The 24,597-nt window shown below is 37.5% G+C and overlaps 1 protein-coding gene across 2 annotated transcripts in view; it reads right to left on the bottom strand.

Moving 5' to 3' along the window:
• The window catches only part of LOC121384981 (collagen alpha-1(I) chain-like), a 94,664-nt gene that overhangs the window by 54,925 nt on the left and 15,142 nt on the right, over positions 1-24,597 (bottom strand). For both annotated transcript variants that reach the window (XM_041515490.1, XM_041515491.1), the window contains exons 4-15: positions 24,263-24,292; positions 20,218-20,271; positions 10,973-11,041; positions 10,375-10,470; positions 9,446-9,490; positions 7,838-7,891; positions 6,992-7,045; positions 5,123-5,176; positions 3,840-3,893; positions 2,644-2,697; positions 1,995-2,093; positions 443-541 (exon numbers count right to left, since the gene is read on the bottom strand). In XM_041515490.1, the coding sequence (XP_041371424.1) occupies positions 443-541; positions 1,995-2,093; positions 2,644-2,697; positions 3,840-3,893; positions 5,123-5,176; positions 6,992-7,045; positions 7,838-7,891; positions 9,446-9,490; positions 10,375-10,470; positions 10,973-11,041; positions 20,218-20,271; positions 24,263-24,292 (762 nt within the window). The remainder of the gene's footprint in view (positions 1-442; positions 542-1,994; positions 2,094-2,643; positions 2,698-3,839; positions 3,894-5,122; positions 5,177-6,991; positions 7,046-7,837; positions 7,892-9,445; positions 9,491-10,374; positions 10,471-10,972; positions 11,042-20,217; positions 20,272-24,262; positions 24,293-24,597) is intronic.

Consider the following 24,597-nt stretch of genomic DNA (forward strand, 5'->3'; position numbering starts at 1 on the left):
GTAAAACCTTCCACAGATTTAAATGTTAAAGTCTGTAAAACCTACCAGATTTAAATGTTAAAGTCTGTAAAACACACCACAGATTTAAATGTTAGTCTGTAAAACACACCACAGATTTAAATGTTAAAGTCTGTAAAACCTTCCACAGATTTAAATGTTAAAGTCTGTAAAACCTACCACAGATTTAAATGTTAAAGTCTGTAAAACACACCACAGATTTAAATGTTAAAGTCTGTAAAACACACCACAGATTTAAATGTTAAAGTCTGTAAAAACACACCACAGATTTAAATGTTAAAGTCTGTAAAACCTTCCACAGATTTAAATGTTAAAGTCTGTAAAACCTACCACAGATTTAAATGTTAAAGTCTGTAAAACCTATATTTCGCATCTATGATGTTTGCTGCAGGTGAAATGACAATCCAAGCATTAAGTTAAATACCTTCTGTCCGACAGTTCCCGGCAGTCCTGGTGGTCCCATGCTTCCCATAGTTCCTGGAGACCCACCCTGTCCAGGCAGCCCATCCACACCTCGCAGGCCCTGTGAAATAAGCACACTTATTATCCACAATGTCAGGGTTCAACATAACGAGTTAAAAAAAATCAAACAAAGTACACATATAATAACAAGCACAATGACAAATATGTAATTTTGAGAAGCAACGTCATAACATGATGTTGCTTCCCCAGTCCTAGCTCAGACTGTGCATGTGAAATATGATGTCATTTCGTCGTCTCCTTCTAGCTGTGGTTGAAACATTTTGAGATAGTCCTTATTATTCATACAAAAACTAACAATAATAATATGGACATGCAGTAAAGAAATTATTATATGAGCTTGTGATTTGTACTGAATTTATGAAATTTGTTCAGAATTTATGTACAGGGCCGTAGCTAGGAATTTTTGTTTGGGGGGGGGGGGGGGGGGGGGGGGCGGGCGGGAAACTGAGCAGTTAATAGTCTAAAACTCCTTAAACGGTTAAGAAAAGAATTTTCTTGAAGTTTCTATGCTTTCCCGATTTTTTTGGGGGGGAGAGTGACTGCCCACTTACTCCCCCCCTCCCCTGCTAGCTACATTCCTGGTGTATTGCCCTTGCTCTTTCTCGGGCAATACCAAAATCACGACACTCGTTTTCTACAATCAATGACTCACCAGCTCGTATAATAATCTGTGTGTGCAGACAGATCGTCTGATGAGGAAACTGCATACAATACATAGACTGAACAACAAAGAAATACAACTAGGAATTTAATTTTCTTTAATTTAATTTAAGTTAATCTGTAAGAATCCCGTTAGTTTTGGGTTTCATTACAATTATCAATGTCTTGTGAATGTTTTAACATTTTTAATATTAACATAATTACCATGAATATATATACAGTCAAACCTGTCTTAAGCAGTCACTCACTGAACAGAAAAAGTGACTGGTTAAGACAGGTGGCCGTTGATTACAGGTTGCCACATATACAGGCTTTAAAATGTACGTGTATGTTGTTGCTGTTTCGTACCATCTGATTATAAATTAATTTTTAACATGTCGCCTCCTTCAGAAATAATGTGTAACTAGAATGTATTAATTTAACCATTCTCAACAAGTTTGTTTTTGTTTTCCATTTAATTATTTAATTACTACTTCATGCAGTGTATTGCCATAGTAAGTGAGTTAGATAGGTGGATGGATGGATGGATGGATGGGTGGATGGATGGATGGATGGATGGATAGGTGGGTGTTTGGATGGATAGATGGATGGATGGATGGATGGGTGGGTGTTTGGATGGATGGATGGATGGATGGATGGGTGGGTGTTTGGATGGATGGATGGATGGATGGATGGATGGGTGGATGGGTGGGTGTTTGGAGTGGGTAGATGGATGGATGGGTGGGTGGCACCTTTTATGGGTGGGTTGGTGGATGGATGGGTGGATGGATGGATGGATGGGTGGATGGATGGGTGGGTGGCACCAGACAGACATGAAACATGATGAAACGTACCCTAGGTCCAGGAAGTCCATCTTGTCCTCTCTCTCCCGAGAGTCCGCGAGCTCCTGGTGGTCCAGGTGGTCCACCCTGGCCAGGCGGTCCGATAGATCCCTGAAAATAACACACATACACAAGTTACTAGTATGTTTGTTTGTTTTGTTTAACAACACCATTAGTGCACATTAATCATTGGCTATTGGATGTCAAACATGTAGTAATTCTGACTCATAGTCATCAAAGGAAACCTGCTACATGTTTGTTTGTTTTTTTGTTGTTTTTTTTACTAATGCAGCAATGGATCTTTTATATGCACCATCCCACAGACAGAAAAGCACATACCACATAACATGCTTGTTTGGGTTTTTTTATTTATATCATTGCTTTCATGATATTAATAACTATATGTGTGTCTTATATTTGAATATGACATAAATGATTAACAAGTCTGTATTCTTTTTCTCTAATCTGATGAATGAAATATACTTCTTGACTGTCATATTGCAACCTGGTAATGATTTATTTTGTTGCCTGAATGTGTGTACACTACAAATACACAAACAAATACACTACAAATAAATAAAAAATACACTACAAATACACTACAAATACACAAACAAATACACAAACAAACACACTACAAATACACGAACACGCCACTTACTGGTTCTCCTTGCAAACCCATTTCTCCTCGCTTTCCTATGAATCCACGGTATCCCTAGAAAACAAATAACAATCTTAGAAATACTTCTGGGGTTTTTCTCTTCTTTTTAAAACGCCTCAAACATTTAACACAGAAAGAAAGAAATGTTTCATTTAACGAAGCACTCAACACATTTTATTTACGATTATATGGTGTCAGACATATGGTTAAGGACCACACAGATTTTGAGAGGAAACCCGCTGTCGCCACTATATGGGCTACTCTTCCGATTAGCAGCAAGGGATCTTTTATTTGCGCTTCCCACAGGCAGGATAGCACAAACCATGACCTTTGTTGAACCAGTTATGGATCACTGGTCGGTGCAAGTGGTTTACACCTACCCATTGAGCCTTGCGGAGCACTCACTCAGGGTTTGGAGTTGGTATCTGGATTAAAAATCCCATGCCTCGACTGGGATCCGAACCCAGTACCTACCAACCTGTAGACCGATGGCCTACCACGACGCCATCGAGGCCAGTCATTTAACACAGAGACAAAGACATTTTTTTGTGTTTTGGACATTACAAACATGAGATGAATGGTGAAGCTGCAGTATTTCCATTTCGGTATGGGACTACCTGACAGGGTCGTGCTGTGCTCCATGCTTGCTGTCAGTTGAGCTACCTTGGTATCACCCGAGCCCGGGATACACAGAACCTGCAGTGCATGCCGGGTAACCCCATGTGGGGTCATACACTCGGGAGACGTACCCATAATCACACCTGTGAAATTGGGTGAAACTCGGTGTATGTGTCCTTACACCTACCCATTGAGCCTAGCAGTGCACTTACTCTGGGTTGGAGCCGGCACTGGCATGAAAAATCCCACATTGGCTCAGGTTGGATACAAACTCAGTACCTACCAGCCATAAGTCCGATGGCATAACCACTAAACCACTGAGGCCGATAAAAGAAATACTTCTTTGACTTTTGCTTCAATACTAAATGGATCTTTTAAATAGTATATAATTTTGTTTAACCTTTCTTTTTTAATGAAAAAAGAGACTATTTTAATGTTTACATGTCCCATTGACCTTCTTCAAATTCCTTCTTCGTGTTTCTTCACCATCACCTTCTAAGAAAGCATCCAAGGTGTTCCTACAAGCTACATTTTGTTTTGTTTATTTAAAAGAGTTTTTAATAACAGTTTCTCCTCACCATGTGTCCTTTTGGTCCTGGCATGCCTGGCATCCCTGGTCTTCCTGGAGCTCCCTACAAGGAAATTAATATTACATTAGAGCTATGTGGTCCTGAAGGAAATAAAACAAACTTAATAAAGTTGCAAAACTGAGTAATGAAAATATTGACATCATGCCACTTCCAGCTGTAAAGAACTTGGGTCAGGTCATGTCATAGGGTTTTACGTGCACTTTCAGACCAAGCTGTTGTAGCGCATACCTGTCAGGGGCGCAGGTGCCAGCCTCGGCTGGCTCCTCCATCCAGGACAGGAAAAAGTTTGGGGTGGGTGGGAGGCATAGAACTTTCCAAGTGACGCACTAAATTGACACCGAGTGAGTCAAATTCTGTGACACTCTGTAAATCCGTGAATGATTCGCATAAATGTCTCTTGAGTAACAACCATTACATTTTTGGTGCTATGGCATCATATTAATTTATTTATTCATTAAAGGGACATTCCTGAGTTTGCTGCAATTTTTAAGATGTTATCGACTAACAGAGACTTTTTAACGATTGTAATTACATATCAAATATATTTTCCTGCATAAAATATTAGTGGCTGTATATTAAACATGTTTCTGATCGTTTTAATATTTGTATTGGGTTAAATTTTGTTTTATTTCCTAAAATATATTTATTCGTACGTATGAAATTATTTGAAGATGAAATCCAGTTGGGGCTTCTTACAAATATTAAGATGACCAGAAACACATGTATTAAATATACAGACACCGATATTCTAAACAAGAAAATATATTTAATATGTAAGTTTAATTGTAAAAATATTTTATTAGTTGGAAACATCTTACAATGCAGCAAACTCAGGAATGTCTCTTTAATATCCAGCGTTTTTCCACTTTACTGAAATCAACTTGGTGCAACAACTGAACAAGATAGATAGCAGGGCTCACACTGGAATGAATTTTTGTTTAGCCAGTTTTCAAATATGTACAGCATTTCCTTTAATAATATTAAAAAGTGGCAAATTTAGACAAAACTATTATTAGCCAAATACTAAATGTATTAGTGACTTAATTTATATAAAAATCAGCAATTGGCTAATTTGGCTATTGGCAGGATAAGCCTTGGTGTAAGCAGCATGGGTACGTACAATGTAACCTAGCTATGGTGTGTGTGTTTGGAGAATAAGACAGTTTTCAAAGAGCAGACATGTAGATGCAACTTCCAGGCATCTGGGAGACAAACTTATAGTGTAGTGTTTGTGAGAAAAAAGAGGAAATTACAAAAGAGGAAATACATACTCTTGCTCCTGGTGCTCCTTGGGCTCCTGACTCACCATGGCGACCCGTGTCTCCCTAAAAATAATCAAACACAGGTAGATTTTAATACTTTCAAATATCATCCAGGGATGTTATTAATAGGTGACAAATGGTGTTTTCACTACCTTTTCAAGATGTTCACCAGGCACTGGCGTACCAGTGATAATTTTTGTATATTTTTACATGTATTTATATATAATTACAAATTTTCCGAATTTATACGATTTACTGTATTCTGATTGGCTGACGTCACTAAAAAACCAAGTGTTATCCTTCCATAAACCTCATAAAAATACGTCATCACGGAAGACCACGATCGAAATAACCGCACAACACCAACAGTCACTACACCTAAACAAAAGTTAATATCAAGGTCACTTTGCGATAGAAAAAAACAAGACAAATCTACACATGAAATTGTTTCATTTTTTAAAAAGAAGTTATAATAAAGATATATACACTGTTTTTGTTGATTCAATACTTATTTTTATTTTTAGCAGACAATTTCCAATAGTATGTATACCCGGTACATGTATTCCTACGCTTATTTACAGAACATGGTTGATGGTAAGAACGAAAGAAATTATTTTTGAGTGTTTTAAGGTACACTTCTTGTACTGTTTGTAATTATAAGAATTGTTTCTCATTTTTTAGGAATTTATCGATGTATGAAAGTCACAAATGTAGTATAAAATCGCTTCGCTACGCTACACGATTTTATACCATTTGTGACTTTTATACATCAATACATTCCTAAAAAATTAGAAACAATTCTTATATATAATATGTGTGTGCCCACCCCCATTTTGGCACCTTCCTACGCCTGTGCCAGGTATAGAATTAAAAAGAGTAAATGTTTCCTGACCAGATTTTGATATTATTACAGTCTAATATCAACATGTTGTCACATGGGTTTGAAAGCTTGCTTCTTTCTGATTGGTTAATATTAGCCGGTTGTCTTTCTTAGAATTCAGTACCAACCTGATTATGAAACCTGATGGTTGTACCTATAGAACTGCAGATGGTAACAGTTGCCATAATTTCATTTTCACCTGCAATTTCAATTCTTAAAGTCATACTGAACATGTGAAAATTACATTTTGGGTAGTGTTATAGTTACGGTACTTAAGGGAAACTTGGAATTTTTATACATATTATTTATAAGATAGAAACATTATACATATCTTATTTGTTAATATATCAAAACATTGCTTGTTAAATTCTAATTCAAAGTTCCATGATAATTTGGTTTCTCACACATCCACTGGAAAGAACACCAAATGAAATTGATGATATCACATATAACATCCAAAATGGTTTTTTAAAACTGGTTTCTAAGTTTGAAAAATTGCATGCTTGTTTTTATAGATCTAACACCGTTTTGGCATTTTTGGTTATCTGAAACTTTGGTTATTTGGTTAAATTTGGTTACCGTGTATCCTATTTTCTTGTGACATTTGTCAAAAGGCTCTGTGTGTGGGATCCAGTTTAGAGCTGAATGTACAGTATCTTATTTGACTGGATTGTACAAATAAATCTGAATGACAAAACCATTATATCTATGATCAAGACCGTATCTCTGTACAATGTAGTCAAATGGACAAAATGGTGGATGATTCTGTGAATCAGCATCTTGTGCCTCATCTGTAGGAGACAGCCACTCCTGAGGAGATCCTTTATTGGATAATAAATTTTTCTTGTACGGTCACAAAGAGGACTGCCACTCCCTGACTAGCTAATTAAATGAAAACTAACACAGGACAGAGGTGATTAGAATACATATAGCTGTGATGACATGCACTCATGAACCACTGTCAGAACAAATTAAACAAATAAAAGGAATATATTTACCTCGGGTCCCGCCGGTCCAGCTGGCCCTGGTTGTCCCCTCATGCCAGGAGGTCCCTAAAAACAATCAACTTAAAGTTAAAGTCTGTTTTTTTTAACAACACCACAAGAGCATTGATTTTGCAATTACTGACTTTTGGCACTTTTGGTAATATTGACATAATCTTTTTGAGGAAACTACATTTTTCCATTAGTAGCAAGGGATTTTTTATATGTGCCATCTCATAGACAGGATAGCACATACCATGGTCTTTGATATACCAGTAAAGGTACACTGGCTGGAACAAGAAATAGCCCAATGAGCCCATGGCCAGGGATCCATCCCAGACCAACAACATATCAGGGGAGCGGCTGGAACAAGAAATAGCCCAATGAGCCCATGGCCAGGGATCCATCCCAGACCAACAACATATCAGGGGAGCGGCTGGAACAAGAAATACCCAATGAGCCCATGGCCAGGGATCCATCCCAGACCAACAACATATCAGGGCAGCGGCTGGAACAAGAAACAGCCCAATGGGGATCGATCCTAGACCAACCACGCATCAGCCACTGGGCTACTTCCCACCCTCAAAAAAGAATCAAGTGACAAACTATTGAAAACTTATAGCTTGAATCAGTTGACCAATACACTGTGGTATTCTGTACTTCACAGTCCACAAACTGCATGCACTGCACCAGCATTTACTATGTCTTTACTTCACATAACAACTTAAAATTGTCCACTTTAGGAAATAGGTCTTCATTAAGGGTAGATAACTCAAAACGTTTGTGGTCAACAATGGGTGCAAACAGAGGGATGTGCCTTTATCAGGAGAGTCACTGATGTTAGATTACAGATGTACTTACTGGGTTTCCTGAATCACCAACATTTCCTCGGATTCCCTGAGGTCCAGGTGGCCCCTAGGAAAATTAAAAAAACATCATCTTACTGATAAACATCATCTTACTGATAAACATCATCTTACTGATAAACATCATCTTACTGATAAACACTTTTTCAAAAGCATGTTACATGTTTACCATCAGGGTTCATTCTTCATTGTGAAATTTTATTCCTGGAATATTTCCATAAATGAAAATCACGAATTTTTAAAAACCCATACCCACTAAACTGTTGAAAAGTGAATCATTGGTCATTATTCAACAGAACATATTTCTAGAATATTATACATAGGACTGATGCTATAGATGTTTTTTTTTTTCAACATGGGTATGTTTTCATTGTTAAACTGGCTCCCAAAAGAAACACAAAAGACTTGGACTCAGTAATACAAAGAACTTGTATAATTAACAGATTGCAGAGCTGAGAAAAAAAGAGTAAACATGTTCTTGATGGTTTATGTGTAATTTGGGCAACTCGTGATGGAGGGAGATTTGTGTGTGTAATTTGGGCAACTCATGATGGAGGGATATTTGTGTGTGTAATTTGGGCAACTCATGATGGAGGGAGATTTGTGTGTATAATTTGGGCAACTCATGATGGAGGGAGATTTGTGTTTGTAATTTGGGCAACTCATGATGGAGGGAGCTTTGTGTGTGTAATTTGGGCAACTCATGATGGAGGGAGATTTGTGTGTAATTTGGGCAACTCATGATGGAGGGAGATTTGTGTGTAATTTGGGCAACTCATGAAGGAGGAAGATTTGTTTGTGTAATTTGGGCAACTCATAATGGAGGGAGATTTGTTTGTGTAATTTGGGCAACTCATGATGGAGGAAGATTTGTTTGTGTAATTTGGGCAACTCATGATGGAGGAAAAGTTGTGTGTGTAATTTGGGCAACGCATGATGAAGGAAGCCGATTCCATGGTTTTAGAACAGAGTTTGGGTCATCTAGGTCTGAACCCTGTCCCACAAAGTTATCATAGAGCTAAGATCACCTTAAGTACATAATTAAGGTACACAGGATCTTAGCACTTAGATCACTTTATGGAACGGGGTCCAGGTCTACACACTCCAAATTATGGGCCCTTAGAAAATAGTACCAAGTACCTTGTAGTAGCTAGCTTGTAGTCTTAGAAAATAGTATCAAGTACCTTGTAGTAGAAATGTATCTAAATCACATGCTAACACTGAAATTTTGTTTCACTTTTGTACAGCAGTATACTTATTGAATAATTAATTGAAAAGTCATATTTTTTTAGTCTTAGAATTAAATTAAATCTAATTCCAATTCAACAAATTATTTAATTTTTGTTGTAATTTGTTTCGGTTTTTTGTCAGCAGTATACTTGTCGAATAATTAATTCTAAAGAATTTTTTTTAATTGTTTATTGCATGAAATAGACTGTTGTCATAGAAATGCATGCCATCAGTATCAAATGCTAGTTGCAGTAGTACAATGTTTTTCTTGCAGTATGTTTATATAATAACCAACAGAGAAGTACAGTTTTTCTCGCAGTATGCTTATATAATAACTAATAGAGAAGTACCGTTTTTCATGTAGTATACTTACAGGTGGTCCAGGTGTACCACTTTGTCCACGTGGTCCAATAGGGCCCTGAAGGATAAAACAAAAAATTATAATACTTTCTAAACCACTACCTTCTATCTTGTTCTTCAAATCAAATCTGTGGATAAAATATGACATTTTTCTTGTATTAAAGGTGCCATATTTCAATATTTTAACATTTATTTGTGATAAATAATTACACATTAATTGATTGAGTTTAATATACCTGTGACTGTCTTATGAAAATGGAGAATCAATAAAATCTGGCAAGTTGACTGTCAGAGACAGATGAGTTGTCCAGACAGCAAACTTGTCAGCAATATGCACCTGGCATATTAACGATATAAAGGATTTGCTTCAAACTAACACACTCAATTCTGTAAGTTGTCTTCTAAAAGAATCTCCATTAAAAATATTTATTACACTAGTAATTTAAATTATTTTGTTGTAATTTGTTTATGGGCAAATAGTTGAAGGTAAATGTTTACATTTCAAACAAAAGTTATTAAATGTTTTGTATTATGCAAATCTGAGAAACAATTGGTGATAGATATTTTATATTACACAGTTCCTAATTTTCCTCTAAAATCCCCTGAAAACAAAGACCTTTAGACAAAAGCAGACTTCAAAATCCTTCCACCTTCGAATCTGTAATTTGTATTTACTTGCTATTCTCAGGTATATTGTCCACTAGTTTTACTTGGCACATGCATAAGAATTTTCACATAAATGTTTTTCTACGTATATATAAATTACTGTAGATGTAATATTTAGAATGTTTGTGTTTAAGTGAAAATACAACTTCAGTAGGTCAATAATAATAAAAAATAAAAAAATAAAATACTTTTGATATAAAGCAAACATGAGGGTCTACCTTTAAAACATAAATTATCATTATCAATACATGTATTAGATTTCTAGGTTGAACTTACAACTTGAGCCTGTAGGTACCGAGGTGAATAGGCAGCACCTCCTGCCTTGTTACCGTAGTTACGTTGGACATACATCTGGTAAGCAGCATCAGCAGACTGTAATAACAAAATGAGGATAGGTTGTAAAGAAAATATCATTCGATGTTCAAGAAGGATCACATAGTTTTGCATGAATAGTTGATGTCTTTGTTTTCTAAGAATATTTAATTTAAAAAATAGCCTACATCTCAATTAATACATGCGTAAATTATAAATCCTGACAACAAAAACAGATTCACAATATAGTTACAGTAAAAGTTTGAATGAAGGAAGATAAAAGTAATAAACAAACAAATAAATAAATAAATAATTCCCGTAAATAAGTAAATAAATAAATAAGTACAGGTAAACTACAACAAAATAATAATCTAGCCTTGTTAAAATAATTGTTAAAAAATATGTAAATAAATAAATAATAAATAAATAATAAACTAAATCTGAAGACTGTACTATTACGGGTTCCTCTAGTCCAAACAGACGTAGAAAGTGTGGTTAAGAAAAGTATTGACTTAATTAATGTGCACCCTGCACTAAGGTTCCTCGTCATGCTACGTCTTACCATTTCGCTGTCGCCAGGGGGCCCTGGTGGTCCGGGGACGCCATGTCTGCCATCCTGACCTGCATCTCCCTGTACAAGAAATTAAATACTAGTATATATAATCAAAACAAATATACATACTTAAATATATTAGTATATATATATCTATATATATCAGTATATAATACCACGTCAACACCTTTCCAAATTTGGGGAGGGTGGGTGTCAGTGGTGGGGGGGGGGGGAGGGGGGAAACGGCACAGGAATAACCCATGTTTTCAAAACTCAACCCTACATTTAGCCGATTGTAGGAAAAAAGTCAAAGGAAAAAAAAGTCATGGAAATAAAGTCAAAAGAAAAAAAGTCAAGAGAAAAATGTCATAGGAAAAAAAGTCATGGAAATAAAGTCAAAAGAAAAAAAGTCATAGGAAAAAAGTCAATGGAAAAAAAGTCAAACTATATATATATTTTTAAAAAAGATATAAAACATAACAAAATGGAACAAAAGTGTAAATATGTGTTTATTAAGCACAACAGGTGTCCTGCTTCGTCTACCCTTATAAATCTGAGTCATGTTTAATTTACAATGTCCCTTCTGGTACACTTGACTGACTTCAGGTGTTTCAGTAGGTAATTCCAATAGGTAGGCCTTAATTATATTTACCTCAAGCAGTAATAATACATGAGCTAGATACATGTATAAAAGCAAGTTACTAATTAGTATCAAGAACATGAAGAATTACTTCTGATCGAGTTGCAAATCACAGTGTTAGCATTTATCAGCCAATAATAAACAACATGTGTATAAATGTAAAACAAACTTTACTTTTCCTGAAATTAACAGGTTCTGAAAACAGACATTTCTATTTCAAGATTTCATCCAAGAACACTGTGACGGTACATGCTCTTAAGTTTTGTTTTCGCCTGTGGCGATATTAATTGTTTTAGAAGGCCGTGTGCAGTTCCAAATTGCACTTAGCTAGGTGGGCAACTTGTTACGTAATACTTCTGCGCGACGGTCCTTGAGCTTTTCTAATACACACCCAGAGTAGGTGTGGAGGCCATGTGGCTAGTAGTTACGTAATATCTCTGGTAGTGCTGTTTATGGCCAGGGGATTGCTCGCGGAATGGCGACAGTAAGTCTGGCGATCAAAGAGAAAAATGCGTCTCTGGGAGTTGGGGATATATCACTTAATAGGGGGAGGACCGCCTTGTACCCCCAGGCGATATTCTGATTTATAATAAATAGCTAGTTTTTTTTAGATATTGAGAGAACAAAAAAGGAAGGCTTCCCGGGAACGTTGTCCGTTTGGACTTTGGTAAATATATTATTTCTGCTCTGTTGTATAACCTTGATGTGATTGATGTGACTTTTAATATTTTAATACTGTATTATACAAATATTATTTAGACAGTGTCTTCGGTCATCTGACGAAGTAAATCGTAGACTGATTGTTCTAACATTATACGAGTATTTGGTAATATAAAGCTTAGCCAGTCATCCTAGAAGACCTAGGTAAACTGTAGGTTATTGTCTTTATTGTGATAGGTACCAGTATTAATTCTGTGTTACAAGGTTACTGAACGAGTAGTAAGGGTTTATTAATAATTAACCAGTTAGGAATAGAGTGGTAATTCCTTTATTACTTAAGTTCCCCTAGAAGCATTTCTCAATTATCACACGTGTGGGTGTTGTGTCACGGTGAAGTGATTAGCATATTGTGTAAACTAGACACCTAGAGATTAACTAATTAAGTGATCAGTTCTGGGTTGTTATTATTGTTGTTATTAAGTAACTACTGCGGCAGTACATTTGTCAGCGTAGGTTAATACAGATTCCAAAGTGTATTGTGTTTTTGTTGTGTTTTCTAGTGAACTAAACGTGCTATATTACATATACTTTATATAAGATCATACCTAGAGACGAGCTAAAGTGGGTATATACCGCCTGTTACAGAGAGATCTAATAGATATAGAGTTAGGAGAAATATTTGGATAATCGTGTTTTATTCAGTTACGGGTATTATAGAATCCCCGTGACAAACACATAGGCCTATTCTGCTTCACATGCAAGTTTTATTTATATATCAGTAACTAATTTGTGATATTTTAGATTATTTTCTGTAATAGATATTGATAATCATTTTGCTAATAATATTCTAATTTAATATTTTGTTTAATTATACAATAATTATAAATCTAATGGTAATGTGGCTTCTCTTATTCTAATTAAAACCACTCATGGGACTTAATAAAATTGATTTTAATAATGGGGTGGTCCTATTACCGGGTTTTAAATATTTGTAGGATTTTTTTTTCCAATCATGTAGGCCCCTATACAATAATTATAGCAAGAAAAATGTATTTCAAATATCATTTATTTAAATTTACATGAACAGATTTATATATAACGATGTTGCCCGCGTCAAAATAATGCAATAATATATGTGAGGGATGGAATTCCAAATTTGTGCATCTTTTCGGCCATCGTCACCCGCCGGTCTGGCATGCGATTGAATGGTTTGACAAAGAACAAGGCTCTGTTCTCACTGCTGTAGCCCAACATTCAACAGGACAGCAGCCAAGGAAGCGACAAAAAACAAACTTCATTGCTATGCAATGGCGTCTGAGTATTATCGACAAAAGTACGATTTTTACCCAAAAAAAATGTTTTCCGTGTTTTTCCGCGGAAAATGGGAATTCCCTTTTCAATGGTCGATTCCGCGATTTCCACGGGTTTTCCGCGTTCGTGGATTTTCGGTGGCTCTAAACGTCTGTCTGGATAGGCAAGCCGGATGGATATCAGTTCAACAGTGCCTGTTGCTGTAGCATGGAACATTTGTCTTAATCGCAACCGATAATATTGCTATATTTGTTGGAAGAAAATAGTTCAAAACATTTGCTTGATCAACATTGACTAACTTTCATCATTTGTTGCAAAAAAAACCATACAATTATAATGATGCCAGTCATATATATGTATATATATATATTGTTATGTACTTTTTAAAATAAAAGAGGTTTTTTTAATATTATTAGCACTTCCTTAGTTATTTGTGATTACTGGGGGGGGGGGGGGGGGGGGGATAAATTCTTATGACTTGTTTCCATTTACTTTTTTGCCTTTAACTTTTTTCCTATGACTTTTTTCTCTTGACTTTTTTTTTTTCCCCGGACTTTTTTTTCCCTTGACATTGTTCCTTTGACTTTTTTTCCGCGCATCTGTTTAGCCAGACGTATTTTTGGTAAATGTTTGCAATCTATTTTGATTGGTTCTCGAAGTGGTTCTTGGATTTAAATTGTAGCGTAAAAAAAAAAAAACACCAGTCTTGCTAGCCTTAGTGGCAAACAGCTGGCTGAACTTAGGGGACTGTACTGGGAACATTTTCCTAAAAGTTTCGAAGAGATGAGAAAATGCTCGTGAACATGTTCTTGTTCTCAAATGTGATGAGAACGGAACGAAATGTTTTATTTAACAATGCACCAAACACATTTTATTTACAGGTTATATGGCATCAGACATATGGTTAATGACCACACAGATATTGAGAAAAGAAACCCGCTGTCACCGCTTCATGGGCTACTCTTTTCGATTAGCAGCAAGGGATATTTATATGCATCATCCCACAGACAGGGTAGTACATACCACAGCCTTTGATATACCAGTTGTGGTGCACTGGCTCGAACGAGTAATAGCCCAGTGGGCCCACCGACAGGGATTGATCCTAGACCAACCGCGCATCGAGCAGGCGCTTTACCACTGGGCTCCGTCCCGCCCCTTGACGAGAACGAGTTCTCAGCCGTTCGTTAACGCAGTTTCGAATACACAATAAGCAATAGGTCACTGCACTGCACAAGACAGTGTACACTTGAGCTAAGAAAAAAGTTGCGGTTTGTTTTGCTTAACGACACCTCTAGAGCACATTGATTAATTAATCATTGGCTATTGGTAACATTTGGTAATTCTGACAGTCATCAAAGGAAACCTAAAAAAAAGGTCGAACCAAATTGTTAACAACTACAATAAATTATTCTCCTACCTTTAATTACTGTTACATTTTCCCCAAATTGTGTCCAGCCACAAGTTGTGAAAAAACCATTACAGTGACACCGATTCCACATATGAGACTGTAACAATGTCGCCAGTATCGACTTCGCTGAGATTGCATTGGGCAAAATACATGCAGCTTTCTGCCGTCTGCCATTTTGTTTTTTATGGAATACTCTTCAAGAGGGGTGAAAGCCTCCAAAGTATGTGACATAATTAATATAAAATCAATGATCTCTAGTGGTCTCATAAAAAAGTGAGTAATACTACTAATAAAATTAATATCACGTCATCGAGTTTGCTTTTATATCATAACATGTTATGACGTTGTTAGATTAAGTCATATCCTTTCACCCCTCTTGGAGAATATTCTATAAAAAGTCAAAATGGCAGCCGGCACAAAATTACATGCTTTTTGCCCTAAGTGATCTCAGCGAAGTTGATATAGGTGACATGGTTATCATATCTAGTATGTGGAATCTGTGTCATTGTAATGGTTTTTTCAAGATTTCTGTCTGGACAACATGTGGGTAAAATCTAACGAAAAATAAAGGTAGGAGAGCAATTTTTCGTACTTGTTAACATTTTGGTTCGGACTTTAGCCAGAGCACTGGCGTAGGAAACCGGGTTTGGGGGGGGGGGGGGGGGGGCAAGGGGGCATGTGCCCCCTTTCAGATATTTTGCTTTATATTTGTTTTATAACAGTGTAAAAGTGTGTAAATATAACAGTGTACCCCCCCCCCCCCCCCCACACACACTTTTTGACACCCTTCTACCGCTCGTGCCGAGTACTCTGACGGTAAGAGAGCTAGACGGACATTTGGACAGTTATACGCTCTCATTAGTCAGAGACCAAGCTATGTAACCAAAGAGTTGTCAAAGATTCCCGCTCTAATACCACAATAATCCTATGTTTGACGTCAAATACATTTACATCAATCATTTTCGACTTCCTTGATTGAAAAAAAATAAATCCAGATATTAATCACTAATACACACACTACAGAAACAAACCTGACAGAACCCACATTCAGCTAACCTTAGGTAAACTTCGGACAGCAGAATTATAAGTTCGCCGACCTATATCGTGACGTAGCGTCACATCATTGCCCACTCAGTCATTCCGTCTTCCAGGAGCCGTCTCATACGATAATATGATAAGTGCCCGACAATCACCAAAAGAAAGTTTGTTTTGTTTTAGAGCGGGAATCTTTGACTACTCTTTGGTGGGCAGCGATTGAATTTCTTTTTACATACATGTAGCTTGGTCTCTGACTGTATTATGAGAGCGTATAACTGTCCAAATGTCCGTCTAGCTCTCTTACCGCCAGAGTACGCGGGCTACCTGCGTTCGCCTTGTCACGTGTACCAGACGTAGGCACGTAGCCTACATGTTTGTATTCTAAAGTAAAAAGTAAAGTTTGTGTTATTTAACGATGCCACTAGAGCACATTGATTTTTTTATCTTATCATCGGCTATTGGACGTCAAACATATGGATATTATGACTCTTTTTTTTTTTAGAGGAAACCCGCTGTCGCCACATAGGCTACTCTTTTACGACAGGCAGCAAGGGATATTTTGTTTGCACTTCCCACAGGCAGGATAGCACAAACCATGGCCTTTGTTGAACCAGTTATGGATCACTGGTCGGTGCAAGTGGTTTACACCTACCCATTGAGCCTTGCGGAGCACTCACTGAGGGTTTGGAGTCGATATCTGGATTAAAAATCCCATGCCTCCACTGGGATCCGAACCCAGTACCTACCAGCCTGTAAACCGATGGCCTAACCACGACGCCACAAGGGACGTAGAATTGTGGTTTTGACTTAATGTACTAGTTTGTATTCGTTCCCTCACCATGTTTAATATAGTAAATGTACATGTAATTAACAGCGCAGAAATGTTTGCCGTGAACATTTGTTCGAGGGCCTCAAATTCGGGGAAAAAACGATACATTCGAGCAAAAATGATACAGATATTTGAGAAAAAATCATTTAATGTGCTAAGTGAGACCTTTTTACCAGGTGTTTTCATCAGTTTACCCTCAAAATTAGTTGTACTCTATGTAAAAAAAAGTGCGTTGTGATTCATTTGCAACCCTATATAGCTGTTTGGTAGTATTATTTTAAATGGAATTATGAATGTCGTTATCCAGATTGAGACATTTTTGTTTAATTCGGAAAAAAAGCCAGCCTGCCCACCCTATAAAAATGGGAGCCCGTACGCTTATTAGAGCTGGTCGGTATTGAAATTTGAGGTTCTGTATCGATATCGGTATATTTGGGGTGATTTACCTCGGTATCGGTACGTTATTGGGTATTGACATGATAGTGATACCGACATCGAGCGCTATTTTCCGTATACTCGGCTTTAAATGCATGCCTGTGTTATGGGTCACCCGCTAATTTCAGCTAAATATAATTAAACAAGGCTCTCGCCTGATATATACCAATCCATTTTGCGTTCGTCAGATATATTATTAGTGCTTTCCAGGAAATATTTTTCAATACCGAAATTTCGTTATTTTGAAATTTGCTCGATACGGTAAATCGGTACTGACATAATACCGATACCGAATGGTATATACGGTATACCGCCCAGCTATAACGCCTATGTATTTATCCATATTACAATAATAAGGAGGTTATAGTGACATTTTTGTAATATTTGAGTTATGGGCCGTAGCTGGTTCTTTTAAAAGTAAAAGTTTGTTTTGCTTAAAGACACCACTAGAGCACATTGATTTATTAATCATCAGCTATTGGATGTCAAACATTTGGTAATTTTTATGTATAATTTTAGACAGGAAACCCGCTACATTTTTATAGTAGCAAGGGATCTTTTATATGCATCATCCCACAGACAGGACATGCCACGGCCTTTGATATACCAGTCGTGGTGCACTGGCTGGAACGAGAAATAGCCCAATGTGCCCACCGACGGAGATCGATCCCAAACCGACCGCGCATCAAGCTGGGCTACGTCCCGCCCCGTCACAATGCAGACTTTCATTCCGGGATCAGTGGCCCAGCAGCAAGGCTGGTAGGTAACATGCACATCTTACTTCCATTACGGCAGATCTGACATTAGCAAAAATCTTTTCCTGACCTGGTGACCTTTCTGAACAGAGTTGGGAATCGGTTAAAAATTGCATTCATCATCGATCGTCGATAATCGGATCGCATTATTTGATTTAAATTTTTTTTTTTTTAGTATATAATCAGAATATGCACACGCCGGGGAGGTCAGTAAGAAAATAAAAGGAAGGAACTGTTTGGGATCGATCCCCGTCGGTGGGCCCAGTGGGCTATTCCTCGCTCCACTCAGTGCACTGCGACTGGTACATCAAAAGCCGTGGTATGTGCTATCCTGTCTATGGGATGGTGCATATAAAAAATCCCTTGCTGCTAATCGAAAAAAGTAGCCCATGAAGCGGCGACAGCGGGTTTCCTCCCTCAATATCTGTGTGGTCCATAACCATATGTCTGACGCCATATAACCGTAAATAAAATGTGTTGAGTGCTTCGTTAAATAAAACATTTCCTTCCTTTCTAACTGTAAGAATACTGCTGGCGAAGTTTGCCGAAGCTTAGCCGAATGTGGGTGCTGTCGGCTTTCTTCCTGTAGTGTGTATTAATGATTAATAAGTGGATTTTTTTTTTAATCAAGAAACTCGAAAATGATCGATGTAAAGGTATTTTACGTCAAACATAGGATTGTTGTGGTATTAGAGCGAGAATATTTGGCTATCGTGGGGTGTGCAGCGATTGTGAAAAAACGCCATTGGTTGGTTTCTGACTGTAAGAGAGTTTTTAACAACTGTCCAAATGCCCGTGTAGCTCTTACAGTCAGAGTACTCGGGCTACAGGTTATTAAGCCTTTAGTTATGAAGGTGTGGAAAATGTGTGTAGGAACAATGCGGTGTGCGCAGAATAATGCATCATGTTTTCTCACATTGTTATCCGCCCAAAATGTTTTCCCTTCTCTTTCCCTGCCGTACACATTCAGCAGGTCTGTGTATTATTTCAGTAAGAATGATTTCCGTCACACGTGAATCATTTTTGGCGACCTAATTTTTATCATCTGGTTCGTACATAGGGACTAAGAGTCCAAAAATGCAGAAGCATGCAGATTATAACCAGGTGGTACACTGAACTATGCTAAAATGGAACACACACGAAACATACGTGCCAACCACGTGTAATAGTTAAGGGTATTAACACGTACACTAATAAACTAATTCTGAAGAGGGGAGGTGCAGGAATTTTAGCGGGAGGTGGCGAGCAATTTTCATGGGGGAGGGTTCAGACACGCTCCCCTGGAAAAAGTTGGGTTTTTGGGTTTTTTAATTGCTAGGGCAGAGGGTTTCGACCCCCAAAACTATTAGTAATAATAATAATAATAATAATACATAAACAACAAAAAATAATTGTAAAAGAAGACTTATATCAAACAAAAGAAACGAGAATATTAACATAAAAATTATTCACTTTGAATCCCGTCAATGTTTGTGTCTTTCAAAATCATTAATTCCTTGTGAACATTTTATGTGCATTTTGACAATATTTTTACCAAAATAAGTTTATAATGGAAAAAAATAAAAATAATAATAATAAATAAATAAAAAGATATATATATATACACACACACACACACCAACACACACACATAATAGCAAGAAAATAAAGTATACGGTTTGCAAATAAATACAACAAAGGATAGCTTTTATTACACATTTTGACTAGACATTATTACTGTTAAATATTTTATACATAAAAAAAACTTCACCTCTTTTGTCAGTTTTCTGCAGGTTTGGCTTAATAAGCATAATTTTAACGAAAAATATATTAAAATAAAAAGTAGTTTAGTGTCTTTGTAATACATATATTATTCAATTTAAAAATTCTTATCTTTTCATTCTGAAGAAATACCCCATAAAATAAAAATAAAATATTCTTAGGCGTGTTTTTGTAAAAATATATGGATGACCATACATGCCTTCATTAATTATGATTATATATTCATATTTCATGATTTCTAAATCTATTTACATAGTCTTACATTAGAATGAGGAGGGGGGGGGGGGGCAGTAAAGAGAAAACATGGAACAGCAATATTGGGTATTTTTTATCCTTCTGGGTTGCTGTGCTTGACCCTCCCTTCTCCCCTTCCCCTCCCCGCTACTTACGGCCCAGATTATCAATAGGCCTACTTACCCTTCTTCCGGGTTTTCCTTGGATACCAACTTCACCATCTTCTCCCGGGAAACCCTAGTCAAAGAAAAAAAATAGCATCGAAATTACATCACCGAATAATATACATTTGTAAATGAGTAGAACCGTAAAATCGTTTGCATAATAAGCACGTCTGGTACAGAAATAATTTAAAGCGGTACTCCCGATTGAGTATATTTTTTATCATTTTGTCAGCTTGTTGTATACGTCAACATTGACTCCTTCCTCCCATGCAGTTATCTGCCAGCAAACGGATCGTGTGTGTTCTGTTGTGTTGTGTGTTGTGTGTATGTATGTGTTGTGTTTGTTGTGTTGTGTTGTGTGTATGTGTCTGTCTGTCTGTATTTATGTGTGTCTGTATGTGTGTATGTGTCTGTATGTATGTGTGCATCTGTCTCTGTGTGTTTCTGTCTGTGTGTGTTTGTGTCTGTCTGTGCGTGCGTGCGTATGTGTGTGTGTATGTGTGGAAATAATATGTCTGAACAATTTAACAACTCGTTCGTAACTAGGGCCGTACCAAGTTTAAACAACTTAATATAGGGGATTTCATTGGGTGGGCGGGGGTTCGTGAGTCCCGTCGAACCTTCCCCACCACGCTAAAACAATTTTACAGTGCAATATTATGTTATTCAGTGGCGGATCCAGAAAATCCATTTAGGGGGCCCCAGTGACATGAGGCGGAATGCCAAGAGAACTTTGGGAGAGGTTTGGAAGGGGATCGTAAAAAAAAAAAATGAAAAATTAATATATAATAAAATTATAACTCTCGCAGAACTTAGTGGGGCGGGCCCCTGGGGTCCCCAAGATGCGCCTCTGCTATTCATATAGGTATCCATGTGACATGTAGACAAAAGGGTCCCCAAGATGCGCCTCTGCTATTCATATAGGTATCCATGGGACATGTAGACAAAAGGGTCCCCAAGATGCGCCTCTGCTATTCATATAGGTATCCATGGGACATGTAGACAAAAGGGTCCCCTAGGTTCATATTCGAAACCCTCCCATATCCTGGCCACGCTATACCCCTGAAAGAGGTCACTTTTAAACTAAAAATGACTCCTTTTCCCCCTCTTATTTTCCCGGGTCGCTTAGCACAGCCCTGGTGATATTATATGTTATTTTGTCTTCGAATTTCATCTCAGTTAAATGTTTGTATAATTATTGAATACACAAATGAAACACATGGTAATGTCTGCTTTGATCCAGTGAAAACTATTGGTGGGTCTTATTATGTTAAACATGCGCCCGTGCAGAGGGGTGCTGGGATTGGTCGATTGATGAGTCGTCATCGTTCTCATTGTGTTATATGCAATTGCTATCATATTATTTATTATTTGCGAAATAGGAACAGTTACACAGAGTAAACATAATGCACGTCAGGGGCCTAATTCGCTAACTCTCGCAACTTTGCGATATCGCAATATAGTGCATAAAGACTTTTAAGTACGATGTCATGTTGTTTAAGAGAGCCTAAGCGAGCTGAATTAGACCCAATTTTAACACTTACGTGAATAGCAGGGAATCCGACAACAATATTTATAACATCGGATTAATACGTTACGTAACAATGTCAAATGAGTGATGTGCTGTAGAAAAAAAAAAAAAGCCTTTCTACACGACAAATAAAAAACTAGAAATATTTCAAGTTTAATGTACACAAACAGGAACACCCAATATACGACAACATACTCCATACCAAGTTTAGATATAGTCAGGTAAAGACAACTGACCTACACATTAAAAGGACATTCCTGAGTTTGCTGCAATTTTTAAGATGTTATCGACTAACAGAGACTTTTTAACGATTGTAAGTACATATCAAATATATTACATGGCAAAACAGTGGTTGATTCCATGAATCTGTCTCTAGAGCCTAGTCTGTAAGAGGACTGCCAGTTCCAGACTAGTTTACGAAATCAAAACTAGCACAGGACAGAGCTCATTGGAATAAATATAGCTGTGAAGATATGCACTAATGAATCACTGTCAAAACAGTGATGATATCAGGTGTTTGAAAAAGAGAACGTCTATTAAAGCTAATATCGATTATATAAAACTACTATCAAAGCCCATGTCAACAATCCAGTGCTCACATTAACTATATATAGCTACACGTAGTACCTTTCAAACCCAGTATCAATCAACCACCCAACGCCAATTTATCAATTATCTAAAAGTTACTATCAACTATTTAAAGTTATTATCAACTATCGGAATCAAGGTTTTAACTGATGGGAAGAATTATCTACGTACCTAATAGCTTTCACGACTATAAGCTAAACAGTGAAGCACCTGGGGACTAAACGCTTGATAACATTCAAGACTAAAAGTTTGATAAGGGAGCACCTAATAGCATTTAAGACTAAAAGTTTGATAAGGGAGCACCTAATAGCATTCAATACTAAAAGCTTGACAAGGGAGCACCTAATATCATTCAATATTAAAAGCTTGACAAGGGAGCACCTGATAGCATTCAAGATTACAAGCTTGACACGGAATCACCTAATAGTATTCAAGACTACAAGTTTGACAAGGGAGCACATCATAGCATTCAAGACTAAAAGCTTGACAAGGGAGCACCTAATAGCATTCAAGACTAAAAGCTTGACAAGGGAGAACCTGGTAGCATTCAAGACTAAAATCGTGATAAGGAGGCACCTAATAGCATTCAAGACTAAAAGCTTAACAAGGGAGCACCTGACAGCATTCAAGACTAAAAGCTTGACAAGGGAGCACCTGATAGCATTCAAGACTAAAAGCTCGACAAGGGAGCACTTGATACCATTCAAGACTAAAAGCTTGATAAGGGAGCACCTAATAGCATTCCAGACTAAATGCTTGACAAGGGAGTACCTGATAGCATTCAAGACTAAAAGCTTGACAAGGGAGCACCTGATAGCACTGAACACTAAAAGCTTGACAAGGGAGTACCTGATAACATTCAAAACAAAAAGCTTTACAAGGATCAACCTGATAGCATTGAAGACTAAAAGCTTGACAAGGGAGCACCTAATATCATTCAAGATTAAAAGCTTGACACGGGATCACCTGATAGCATTCAAGATTACAAGCTAGACACGCGATCACCTAATAGCATTCAAGACTAAAAGCTTGACAAGGGAGCACATCATAGCATTCAAGACTACAAGCTTGACAAGGGAGCACATCATAGCATACAAGACTAAACACTTGACAAGGGAGCACCTAGTAGCATTCAAGACTAAACGCTTGACAAGGAAGCACCTAGTTGCATACAAGACTAAACACTTGACAAGGGAGCACCTAATAGCATTCAAGACTAAACGCTTGACAAGGGAGCACCTAGTAGCATACAAGACTAAACACTTGACAAGGGAGCACCTAGTAGCATTCAAGACTAAACGCTTGACAAGGGAGCACCTAGTAGCATACAAGACTAAACACTTGACAAGGGAGCACCTAGTAGCATACAAGACTAAACGCTTGACAAGGGAGCACCTAGTAGCATACAAGACTAAACGCTTGACAAGGGAGCACCTAGTAGCATACAAGACTAAACGCTTGACAAGGGAGCACCTAGTAGCATTCAAGACTACAAGCTTGACAAGGGAGCACCTAATAGCATTCAAGACTAAACGCTTGACAAGGGAGCACCTAGTAGCATTCAAGACTAAACACTTGACAAGGGAGCACCTAGTAGCATTCAAGACTAAACGCTTGACAAGGAACAACCTGATAGCATTCAAGTCTAAATGCTTGACAAGGGAGCACCTAGTAGCATTCAAGACTAAACACTTGACAAGGGAGCACCTAGTAGCATTCAAGACTAAACGCTTGACAAGGAACAACCTGATAGCATTCAAGTCTAAATGCTTGACAAGGGAGCACATAATAGCATTCAAGACTAAACGCTTGACAAGGGAGCACATAATAGCATTCAAGACAGGGAAGCATGCCCTGCCCAGTAAGTCGCTCATGATCTTCGATAGCTGTGCCCCACCCTCAATCTGCTCTTAAGTGCACATACAAGCGAAGCTCTGATACTTACTGTCACAGCCTTCATAATCATATACCGCCTCTGAAAGAAATGTCAAATATTTCACATTACATTATCCATGTTTCAGAATTTAGCATCATGAAACACTACAACGTAAATGGAATATAACGTCAGCCTTGTATAACATTCTTTGTACACTGATGTGCCGCGGCACATACATCGAGTGACGTCACAAAAATAAATACGTGTCGCGGCACATATAGTGAGACGTCATAAACATCTCTCTCTCTCTCTCTCTCTCTCTCTCTCTCTCTCTCTCTCTCTCTCTCTCTCTCTCTCTTATGTTGCGGCACATAAATATATAGCGTGACATCACAAAAAACGAT

The sequence above is a fragment of the Gigantopelta aegis genome, chromosome 11, assembly GCF_016097555.1.
Source record: "Gigantopelta aegis isolate Gae_Host chromosome 11, Gae_host_genome, whole genome shotgun sequence".
In the NCBI taxonomy this organism is placed as follows: Eukaryota; Metazoa; Mollusca; class Gastropoda; order Neomphalida; family Peltospiridae; genus Gigantopelta; species Gigantopelta aegis.